Below are 12,085 nucleotides of genomic sequence, written 5' to 3'. Positions count from 1 at the left end.
GATTCACATGACTGTCCTACCTTGTACTAGATGAAAGTATAAAATACATTGTTCCCTGTGTGTGACTTCTTTTAGTTCATTCTTTATATCTGTCCTGTAGTAGAAGGTAATCATTTAGAAAGTTTTATTAAGACAAATGGGTAGTCATCTTAAAGTTTAAGTTACACTCCTAACCTAACTCATTACACCAAAATTAATTCCACCTGGATCAGAAAGCGAACCGTTAAAAATAAATAAATAAAAAGACGAAAATGCCAAGATTTTTATTTTTAATCTTCCAGTAAGGAATGCTCCTGTAGATATGACCCAACTTTCAAAGTCATAAAAGCAGAGATTGACATAGCAAACTAAAATTATTGTTTTAATTCTATGTGGCCACGACACAACATAAGCAAAGTAAACATGGCATAATATCGAATACGCTGTAATGTATTACACAGACAAAAGCCTATTCTTTCAACATTGGAAGAGATCCCACAGATCAATAAGAAATGACCAACAACACAATAGAAAATTAACAAAAAATAAATGGTTCCCAGAAACGGAAATATGAGGAAATACTCGATCTCATTCACAAGTTGTAAAAATGTAGGGGCGCCTGGGTGGCTCAGTCGGCTGGGCGGCCGACTTCGGCTCAGGTCAAGATCTCGCGGTCCATGAGTTCGAGCCCCGCGTCGGGCTCTGTGCTGACAGCTCAGAGCCTGGAGCCTGTTTCGGATTCTGTGTCTCCCTCTCTCTGACCCTCCCCCATTCATGCTCTGTCTCTCTCTGTCTCAAAAATAAGTAAATGTTAAAAAAAAAAAATGTAAATTAAAGCATAGTGAAATGCCATTTTCTCTTATGAGATTATCTTGAGTCAGAAAGTTTAACAGTATTCTGTTTTAGAGATGGTGTAGAGAACAGACACGCTGTATGGGAGTGTAGATAGAAGTTTGGTTCACTCTCTATGAAGGGCACCTTTGGGATAGCTACCCTCATTCTAAATGGACCTACCCACACCCCCACCAGGTGTTGTATGTAAGTGGTGAATCACTGAATTCTACACTTGAAACTAATATTACACTGTATGTTAACTAACTGGAATTTAAAAAAAAATTTTTTTACATTTATTTATTTTTTGAGAGACATAGAGCACAAGTTGGGGAGGGGCAGAGAGAGAAGGAGACACAGAATCCGAAGCAGGCTCCAGGCTCCCAGCTGTCAGCTCAGAGCCCAATGCAGGCTCAAACTCACAAATCATGAGATTATGACCTGAGCCAAAATCGGACTCTTAACCGACTGAGCCACCCAGGTGCCCCTAACTAACTGGAATTTAAATAAAAATTAAAATAATTAAACTAAGAAAAATAAGAAAATAAATGCACCTGCCCTTGACTCAGCACCCATGTCTAGAAATTTGTCCTGCTAATATATTTATTCACACCTAATTCAAATGAGTAATGTATCAAGATCTTCACTGCAGCATTGTTGATACTTGAAAAAGATCTGAAACAATATAAATGTCCAGCAATGGAGCATTGGTTAAATAAATTATGATACATCCACACAACAGAATAGTGAGCTAGTGGGATGTGTGGTTGAAAAATGCAAGACATCCCAGCCCATCAACTTACATGTAAATCATAAACAATAAATAGGGTATTATAACAAAAATAGAATAAGTCAATTCTAAATTGGTATAAAACAATTCTTACATTTTTAAGTGAAAGGTATGGTGATGAACAGTGTATATAATATGCTACTATTTGTGAACAAAAAGAGATGATATATACATATTCTCTGATAAATACATAGAATCTTCCTGGAAGAGAAGTAAGGGCAATTTTTCTCCAGGTAGGGAGATTGTATGGCTGGGAGATGAAATGAGAAAGAAGCTTGCTTTTCACTTATGGCCTTTTATGCCACTTGAATGTTATTCCATGGATGCATATTACCTACTTAAAAAAATGAGGTAAACCACAAATAACTGAATATATAAAATTAGAAGGAAAAAATAATATCTAAAAAACAAAGAGCCATCCTTCACGGGTATGTGGCATAGGAACAACTCAGAAAAGTTTAAGATGTTCCCAAAGAGGATGTGCCATAGGTCTAGAATAACTCATATCTCTGTAAATGGGTGTCTCGTTCCTCTTCAAATGAGGTCACTAAGAACTATGACTTGGGTTTTAGGAAACCGAGTTATAGCCCTTCTTTTTGGCAAGTTATGAGACACCGCGGAGCAGACAGATAGATGCAGGTGAAAGACATGATGGGCGTTTCCTGGGTGTGTTAGTTAGGATTAGAGTCAGCTGCCAGAGAAGAAACCTAAAATGACCCAGCTGAAACTAACAGTTTATTCTTCCCTCACAGAAAAGTGTAGAGGCAGGCAACCCAAGGCTGCAACACCTACCAAGGGCATCTGCACTTATGGCCCAGATGCTAATAGTTCCCGAACCAACATGTTCCTGCCTGAGGCATCAGGACAAAGGAGCAACAACCCCTCCCTTTCAGGGGGTTCCTGAAAGTGCCATACAACATTCCCGCTTACAGAGTATTGGCCAGAATTTAGTTACAGGGCACACCCAGCTGCAAGGGAGGTTAGGAAATAAAGTCTTTTACTGGGCAGCTAAAAATCAGAGGTTCCAAGGAATGTGGAGAATTAGTGGCAACTAGGATGTTATAATCGGCCAGTATTTTGTGATTAGCACTAATCACCTAAGTGCTGGAGAGAAAAATAACTGTCAGCCTTTTGTGGACTATTTGTTCAGGTAGCTGTGTCAATGAGTGCAAATATACATATCTATGTTTATTAAGCCAATGACTAAGTAGAGGTATGCCTTACATGTCGTATAGCTTTGAGACATGAGGTGAGCCCCTTAAGTGAATTTAAGATGACCCCCTCCAAACACCAAAGCTTTCTGATAAAAAAAAAATGTCTAATATGTTACCCACCCTCTTGCCTTTCAAAAGACAGAACACAGATCGTAACTTTTCTCAGTGACTCGTTTGTCCTAACAAACAAGTGTCACCACGTTAAGTGGCATTGTCATTCTGTTTCCTTTCTCAGTCTGTCATTCTTCAGCCACTATTACACTGGGATGTAAAAACCATCTTCTCATTATCTGCTATTTTTCTGCCAATGATCTGCTTCGGGTGGGGAGGCTGGTGGCTGTTGAGAATTTGATCTAATTGGGATTTGGGGAAATTGAATGTGTGATTATGGTATAAGGACATTCTGGTCCATCTGTTCCCCTGGGACAACCAGGAGCACTTTTCTTTTATTTCCATTATGCCTCTTGAGTTAAAGAAACATGTTTCCTCTTTATAAAACAAAAACTGCAGTAAGGTGCATCAGTATCATCTTAGAACACGCAGAGCTTTTTTTAGTAGCTTCCAGGAAAGGAACAAGAACTAAGGAGGCAATAATGCAGAAGCCACGTTGAAGAGGACTTTTTGTAAATAGTTCATCCTCCTAGAATTGATGTGAGTCACTGCACGATCCACTGAGTTGACAAGCATCACAGTCTCTCTGTTTCCCCACAAGGTAACGGAAAGGGAGTTGAAATCTGGAGGAGCCAACACGCAGGTGACGGAGAAGAACAAGAAGGAGTACATCGAGAGGATGGTGAAGTGGCGGGTGGAGCGCGGTGTGGTGCAGCAGACCGAGGCCCTGGTGCGGGGCTTCTATGAGGTGAGGAGGGTGGCTTGTGGGGAAAACGGAGAAGAAGAACCAAGGCGGGCAAAGGGCTCAGCTCCCGTCACCAGAGGGCAAAGAGGACACCCTTGGGGTGGATGAAGAAGGTGTCAGAGTTCTCTGGGAAACCAAACTCTTACGGTAGGTGAAAAATGCTCTCACAAAGATATTGTTGTGGCCCCAGTGTGCCAGATAGGAAAACTTTTGTTATCTATCTCCTGTCAAGAGCTGCGCGTGTGTGTTTCCTTTCATTCGGCGAAATAAAAATAAGTGAAGCGAAGGCATTCGAGGGCATTGTCCACTCTTGGTAGATTTCTCTTTTGTTGTAGTGTCACTCGGTGCCACGTAATCCATACTGAGGTGGTAAATCAAGAGGACAGGGACAGCTTCCAGCTTCCTATGCTCCAAACGTCGACACCCTTAAACTTTTGCAATTAAGAAACAAGACACTGTAAATGTTTTCTCAAGGCTTGAGTCTTGGAAAGTTTTCTTTCCCTGCCGTGATGGACAACAACATGGCTCACTGGCTTGTCCATCTCTACTTTGATTAGAGGAGGTACCGACTGACCTCAGGTGTTCAGTTGTGTGTGACACATTTGGCAATAAGGTATAAAGTCAGAGCTTAGCGCCCTCACAAAGGAGGTCTTCCCTCTTTAGAGGGAGGAAGGAAGAGAGGGGAGAAAGGAAGGAAAATACACTTGTTTTAATATAGAATGCCCATTCCTAGGAAACAAGTCATAGTTTTATGTGGAAGAGAGGGTACCTTTTAAGTGAAGTGATAATACTAACATCAAGTCACTACACAGTGTTTGGATTTTTGCCTTTAAAATGCAAGGATACTTGGAACTTAAATGTGACTAGAGAAAGTCAAGTCAGGTTTGCCCATAACGTCATTCTGAGACAGAGGGAGTAAAAACCCTGGGACCTTTTTTGAGTTCACAGCTCGTGAATGGGTTGTGTTTCAAAATGTGTAAGTCACGATTTTGAACTTAAACATGATAGTACATTTTTTAAAAAGTTGTAGGGGAGCCTGGGTGGCTCAGTCGGTTAAGCAACCGACTTTGGCTCACGTCATGATCTCTGTGTGTGGGTTTAAGTCCCACATCAGGCTCTATGCTGACAGCTGGGAGCCTGGAGCCTCCTTCAGATTCTGTCTCCCTCTCGCTCTCTGCCCCTCCCCCACTCTCTCTCTGTCTCTCTGTCTCTCTCAAAAATAAATAAATGTTAAAAAAATTGTTTTAAAGAGAAAATAAAAGTTGTAAATGATGATCAGTTTCCCAGCTTAACCCACAGAAGTAATAATAAGTGAACAAAACCTTTCAGTGTGGTTGTACCTGAAGCCTAATCTGTATTTCAGGTGGTAGACTCGAGGCTTGTCTCTGTGTTCGACGCCAGGGAGCTGGAGCTGGTGATAGCGGGCACGGCGGAAATCGACCTGAATGACTGGCGGAATAACACAGAGTACCGGGGAGGTGAGACTGCAGGGCCCAGCACAGACACAGTGTTATATTGAAGTGAAACATGTTTCAATATAAATATATTAATATTTATTTATATAATAATATATTCAATATAAAACATGTTATATTGAAGTGAAATTGACAGATCGTAACATTAACCATTTTAAAGTGAACGGTGCGGTGGTATTTGGTGCATTCACAATGTTGTGCAACCATCACCTCTCGCTGGTTCCAAAACATTGCCCTCACCCCAAAAGGAAACCCCGGACTCATTCGGCAGTTGCTTCCCATATCTGAGAGCCGTCACTCTGCGTTCTGTCTCCGTAGATTTACCTATTCTGGATATTTCATACAGAGTCATACAATCTGTGGTCTTTGGGATCTGGTTTCTTTCATTAGACATTCTCTTTCAAGGTGTGTTTCGCTGCTTCATTCCTTTTTGTGGTTGAATGATATTCCTTTTATATTTATATTCCATGTATAGTTATAAATATAAGATAAAATGCCATGTTATAGCTATATATATGATATATATTTCAGAACTTCTTAAAGAGTGAATAAAATTTGGCCTTAATTTGATTTGGCCTTCAACGCAGAGTAGGTTCTCCTAACAAGCCTTCCAGTGACTTCCATCCTGAATGTTCCTTCAGGTGATCCCCATTACTGTAATCTCTGGCCTAACTGCATGTAGTTGCATGACCGAGATGGCCACCCAGAGACCAGCTCCTGAGCTAGGTTACATGCTGGCAAGGAAGCGTCTCCGCTCCAGCTGGAACTGGAATCCTCTTCCCCTCCGTCTCAGTTCGCCGCAACCTGGTTCTGTTGTCTCTCCAAACCCTAAACTTCTCCTAACTCTTGGCCTTCACGCTGCCAAACTAGTCTTCTTGAGACATTTTCACCAAGCCATTTCCTTATCCACAAAACAAACTCCGTATTACTTTTGAAAGTGTTTTGTTTTTAAGGCTCAAAACCATTTCTTTGTGTAAAATATGACAGAGAAACCTCAGTTGGAGCCATAGACAGAAAGCTGGGCCCGCCATCCCAGCCTCCCTCGTCTCCCCAGTGTACTCAGCCATGAGAAGCCTGTGTGGGACCGCTGGGCACTTCTTGGCATGGCAGGGGAAAACCAAGGAGTCGAGTCCCAGTGTCTCTGCCTGGCTGCTACAGCCCTCTATGGCCCTCAGCCAGTTTCCCTCAGACCCCTCTCTGCACTAGTCAGCTTGCAATTCCCTGCATATTTCTTCCTCATTCTTGTTCTCCGTTTCTCCTGTTCTCCACTCCCACAAAGCCTTCCTGCGCTCAGCGTACACCTCACTTCTCTCTTTCTACCCCTGCTGACATACATCTCTCCCATCTTGGAGTGCCTGTTGCATTTGCAGGGGTGGTGAATCATTTACCTGAATCAGGTGACCCAAGCTTGCTCTCCCAACTGTACAGTGACAGCGGCTCAATACCTCTTCCATGGGCCCAAATGGCCTGAGAGCAGCTGTTCCGGAAGCACTAATCACTAATGGCCACTGGAGATTCCAGCATCTTCTGTTCTCTACGCTTGTTGTTTACCTTCCGTCCTTCTTAAGTCCTAGACTGTCCCACGGTATGCAGTTACCAAGAGCTAAGACCTCAGAACAGAGAAAATACAGTGAAATATGTTCATAGAGGGTTTTGTCTCTTAGGGTCCCAAGGATCTCTAGCCACTCCTTGTCTCATTTATATGAGGCAGGAAAATGACTAGTGTGGTCCCAATTGTTTACATAGAAAGCAGACATCTCTGAGGACACCCCTCAGAGCATAAAATCTTTTAATAAAATGGCTACTTTCTAAATCTGCTTTTGTTATAAAATTTGACCTAGCTACACAGATGGTCTTAAACTTGTGTGAAGGCTGTCAGAGAAATCGGCAGGCCAGCAGCAGCTAGTCGGTCCCCATTGCACCTGCTGCGTGTTTCGCCTCTCTCCCTTCCTCCTCCTCTCTGCACATCCTCCCTTCCTCCTTCTGCCCCATTCAGGTTATCATGACGGGCATCTTGTGATCCGCTGGTTCTGGGCCGCCGTGGAGCGCTTCAATAATGAGCAGAGACTGAGATTACTTCAGTTCGTCACGGGAACGTCAAGCGTGCCCTACGAAGGCTTCGCAGCCCTTCGAGGAAGCAATGGGCTTCGGCGTTTCTGCATAGAGAAGTGGGGGAAGATTACGTCTCTCCCCAGGTACGGGCTCCTGCCAGCCTTCAGGAAACCCACCAAGTATACTTTGTTATTAAGTTTGGATGATGATCCTTTAGGATAGAATTCCCCACCACCTACAGTTTGTTACGAGTTACTGATGAAAGGTGCCAATGAAGAGTCTCTGGGATGTGAATTTAGACCGTATTCTTAGTTATTTTTGGACTATTGATGGTGTTTGGGCAATAATGTCATGGTCCGTGTGTGAGTTGTGGGAAGCTTTCCAATCTGTACATAGCCGTTTAATTTAAGGAGGAAGGTCTCACCTGGGGAGGGTGGGAGGAGAGGCTGGAAGCCCAAAATAACCCTTCCAACGCCATATCTGTACTCCTCCAGCATGTCACTTGATACTCTGTAGGATAGTTATGCATGTACGTGGCACATTTTTCCTACTATGTTTTCCTAATGTTTATTTATTCTTGAGAGAGAGAGACAGAGAAACAGAGAGCAAGTGGGGGAGGACAGAGAGAGAGACATGGAATCAGAAGCAGGCTGCAGGCTCCAAGCTGTCAGCACAGAGCTCAGCATGGGGCTCAAACCCACGAACCGCAAGATCATGACCTGAGCTGAAGTCAGACACTTAACCAAGCGAGCCACCCAGGTGCCCCTATCCTACTGTGTTTTAAACCATGTGAGGACAAGACTATATGTATCTCAGGCCTCTAGAGAGACTTCTATATAGCAAGCTGTCAAGGAGATTATTGTGGGATAAATGCAAAAAAGGAGACACTAAAGATCCCGGCAGTTTAACTGATGAATTTCCTACACTGTGAGTTTTAATCCCTACACTTCCTGGGTCCTTCATAATCCACTCTGGGCAGCCTTTTCCTGCCCTGAAATAAAGAGCACTAAAGACATGCTTCTGTATAGGTACTACAGTAATAAATCCTACTCAACAACAAAAGAAAAGATTGATCCATATTACTTTCTTCTATGATACTTTCTAATTATAAAAGGAGATTCACATTTCATTCAGCTCCATTTCCACATGACTTCCCAGATACCATTGCTAAATCCCGATGGAAGGATTTACTGAACTATGATTTGCATCCAGATCTCCCACACCTTCTAATGTCCTGAAGACAAGTCACCTGATGCCAGTGAGCATCAGGAGGCCCAGGAAACAGAGCTCATGCCCAGCTGGTTAATAACAGCCAAAAAGCCTTGGCACAATTTTCAGCCCTGGCTTCACCCACTTGCTCAGCAGCCCCTCAGGGCTCATTTGCATGGTTCTGCTGATGGCTGAACCTACTGAATTAAATCTGGCAAGAAAATAATGCTAAAAAGGCAAGATTCCCATTTGTCTAGTTTAATGATAGATTTGAAAGACAAGGTTATTTGGAAACACTCTGTTCTTATTTTGGAGAATGTGTTGAGTCACCATTTGATGATAGCCTCCGCCCCGAGGAGGGACTAAGATACAACCACCTACCTTCCCAGAGGAAGGTAGTCTTATAGTCTAGGAAAGAGGGCAGCCCAGTAGTAATAACTTACAACACAAGGTGGAATCCAAGGGGCACTGAGAAGGGAAGATAAAAACAAGGTGCTATGAGGATGTAGAACACAGACCTAATAATCCCAGCTGAGCTGGTAGGAGGGGATGCCACAAAGAAGCTGGTATTTAGGTGAGCATTGAGGGCCAAGGAATGGGTGGAGGGGAACTCTAGGCTGAAGCAGCAGCTTGAGCAAGGCCTGGGGGTGGGAGGTGGCCAGCATGTGTTCAGGAAGGAGTGCTGGGCCAGCATGGAGGACAGAATGTCCTAAGTGATACTCACAAGGAATAAGGTTGAGAGAGATAGTTTGGTGGATCACAGAGAGAAGCCCCTGCTGAGGAGTCTCAGTTTTGTTCTTTAGGAAATGGAAATAGGAATTGCTTTTGTCATTTGGGGATCACAGATTGAGTCTAATTACGTATTTGCTTTGAGTAGCTTTGAATTGTGCATTAATTCTATTCACCTACACAAACAGCTTATGAGGTGGATGTTGGGCTTATCGTCAGGCTCTTCACATCGGGGCCAAGGCATCCCTAAAAAGTCTGCTGTTCCACAAACCCCAGAGAGGATTCTTTGGGGAGGCAGGGACTTCACCCTGGACCAGGAGGACCCCAAGAAGCAAAGGCTGAGATGCTCCTGGGAGGACGGTGAAAATAACCCCCTGGATAGTAACCCCTAACTAGTCTTCCTTGTGCATTTTCTGAAGATCCAAGAACCTAAAAAGTGTCACCAATGTGTGAAGAGAAAGAAGTAACTTCTGACTTCTAAGAATGGTAGTTTGGAAAGACCTGGCCAGGTGACGTGGCAGGTGGCAGGAGGCCCTGAGGTGGGCGGGAGCAACATCTACAATGAGTTGGGGCGGGGAAGGGCCCAGAGGCTGGCAGGAGAGTCAAGCAGACACAGGATGACCCAGGACTTCCCAGAGAATGTGAGCTCAATGCACACTGCCCACACTGGGAGGAGAGGTGGTCTGGAGCTGCTTTGTCTGCAGATCTCCCCTCTACAGACAACTGGATGCCCAGATGAGAATGCCAAATACTGACGCAACCAAACCTGAATCATAGCCCAGCTAAATAAAACCTTTACATCAATCCAAGCCCTTGCCTCCCCAAAACTATAGGAGGGTTAGGAAAGAGGACTTTGAGAATAATGGTTTCTAGGATGTAATTTTACAGTGCCTGATAAACTTCGGTGTAAGACAGGTGGGACAGTGACTAAGGTTGAGGTCAAGGAGCTAGCATGTTAGGGCATTGAACAGGTCATCCATGTGGACTCAGAAGCTACACAGTCTGTTGAGAATGTATTGAGAATGGGAAGGATTTAAGCAAAGTGATAGAGATTTTAATAAATGTAATTATAGCTGGAAGGTCAGAAGGTATGGAAGGTATATCTAGAGCACTGATTTGCAAACTTTTTAATCACAGGCCACAGAAAGAAATACCTTTTACATAACGTCACAACCCAGTACATGTGTATCTACTTCTGTGTGTTTGTGTGTGTGTGTGTGTGTGTGTGTGTGTGCAGGTCTGTCTGTCTGAAATACAAGTTCCTCAAAACAACACTTTACCCTGGGGCACCTGAGTGGCTCAGTCGGTCAAGCGTCCGACTACGGCTCAGGTCATGATTTCATTGTTCATGAGTTCAAGCCCCACATCAGGTTCTGTGCTGACAGCTCAGAGCCTGAAGCCTGCTTCAGATTCTGTGTCTCCCTCTCTCTCTGCCTTCCTCTGCTCATTCTGTGTCTCTCCCTCTCTTTTAAAAGTATATAATAAACACTTAAAAAATTAAGAAAAAAAACAATACTTTACCCTTATTACCTGCAGGTAGTACACTCTTCTAATCTATCCTATTTGATTGAAATAAAATGCCAAATAAAACCTGTAATTATAGAAAAAAATCTAAGTGGCACAAGATTCAGAGAAATAGAATTTTTTAAACATTGTTTCCCTTTATTTTTATTTATTCATTTTAATTGAAGGATAGTTGCTACAAGATGTTATATTAGTTCCAGGTGTACAACATAGAGATTGGACAAGTCTGTTGGTTATGCTGTGCTCACCATGAGTGTCACTACCATCTGTCACTATACAATGCTATGACAGTGCCATTAACTATGTTCCCTGGGTTGTGCCTTTTATTCTTGTGACCTATTCATTCTGTGACTGGAACTCTGTACCTCCCACTCTCCTTCACCTATTTTGCCCAACCTCCCTCCCCACCCCACCCCCGGCAACCATCAGTTTGTTCTCTGTATTTATGAGTCTGTTTCTGCTTTTTGTTTGTTTGCTTTGTTTTGTTTTGAACATTACACATGTAAGTGAAGTCATTTGGTATTTCTCTTTCTCTGTCTGATCTGTTTCGCTTAGCATAATACCTTCAAGGTCCATCCATGTTGTCACAAACGGCAAGATCTCATCCTTTGTTATAGCTGAGTAAAAGGAACAGAAACTTTTTATCAAAGACTCAAAAGTAATGATCTAGAATTGGTAGTGGAGAGTGAGCAAAGTGCTCATTCACATCAAAGAATGTGGCAGGATGACCATTGACCATCTCTACTCATGGGGACTGAGACAGGATACTAAGACTTGTAGGCCACGTCCAGAAAGGGAGAGTGGGAGAGTTTCCTTACTGTACAACAAGGACTGGGGAGGGAACAGAGGAGAGGCTCCAAAGAAAAGCGTGGAAGCTAGTCTGAATAGACACATCACAAGGCAGCATGGAGATGGAATAAAGGAGAGGAGGAGAACTTAAGGGTTTACATTTGGAGTGGGAACCAGGGATTCCAGAACTATGAGTCATGGGCAGATTGGCCTAAAAGTTGCAAACAGAATTCTAACAACATGTTCCACTGCAGATATAAACTGAGCCCAAGCCCAGGTGGAGGGGAAGGCCTGGTTGAGGTAGATATTGACTTACTCTATAGGGATGGCTCTCAAGAGGGATGGGAGAGATGACTTTGCCCCCCAGGGGACATTTGGCAATGTCTGGAGACATTTTTGGTTGTTGGGGAGGGGCTAGTGGCATCTAGTGTAGAGGCTAAGGATGCTGCTAAACACCTGCGATGCACAAGACAGCCCCTCATAATGGAGAATTATCAAGTTTAAAATGTCAGTCGTGCCAAGGTGAAAAACCCTGCTCTGTAGGCTATAAGGCTACAAAGGAGGCTTGAGGGAGCAATTGGGAGTTTGAAAGGGAAACTGACAGCCACTGAGAAGCCATAGAGAAGGCAAGAGGAGA

The 12,085-nt window shown here is 43.4% G+C and overlaps 1 protein-coding gene across 4 annotated transcripts in view; it reads left to right on the top strand.

The window, feature by feature from the left end:
* Positions 1 to 12,085, top strand: part of HECW1 (HECT, C2 and WW domain containing E3 ubiquitin protein ligase 1) — a 421,728-nt gene that overhangs the window by 401,080 nt on the left and 8,563 nt on the right. For all 4 annotated transcript variants that reach the window (XM_060632177.3, XM_060632178.3, XM_078442585.2 and 1 more), the window contains 3 exons: positions 3,527 to 3,673; positions 5,034 to 5,148; positions 7,142 to 7,340. In XM_060632177.3, the coding sequence (XP_060488160.2) occupies positions 3,527 to 3,673; positions 5,034 to 5,148; positions 7,142 to 7,340 (461 nt within the window). The remainder of the gene's footprint in view (positions 1 to 3,526; positions 3,674 to 5,033; positions 5,149 to 7,141; positions 7,341 to 12,085) is intronic.

This window comes from Panthera onca, chromosome A2 (assembly GCF_046562875.1).
Source record: "Panthera onca isolate mPanOnc1 chromosome A2, mPanOnc1 haplotype 2, whole genome shotgun sequence".
Taxonomy (NCBI): domain Eukaryota; kingdom Metazoa; phylum Chordata; class Mammalia; order Carnivora; family Felidae; genus Panthera; species Panthera onca.
This window is presented reverse-complemented; position numbering and strand designations above follow the sequence as displayed.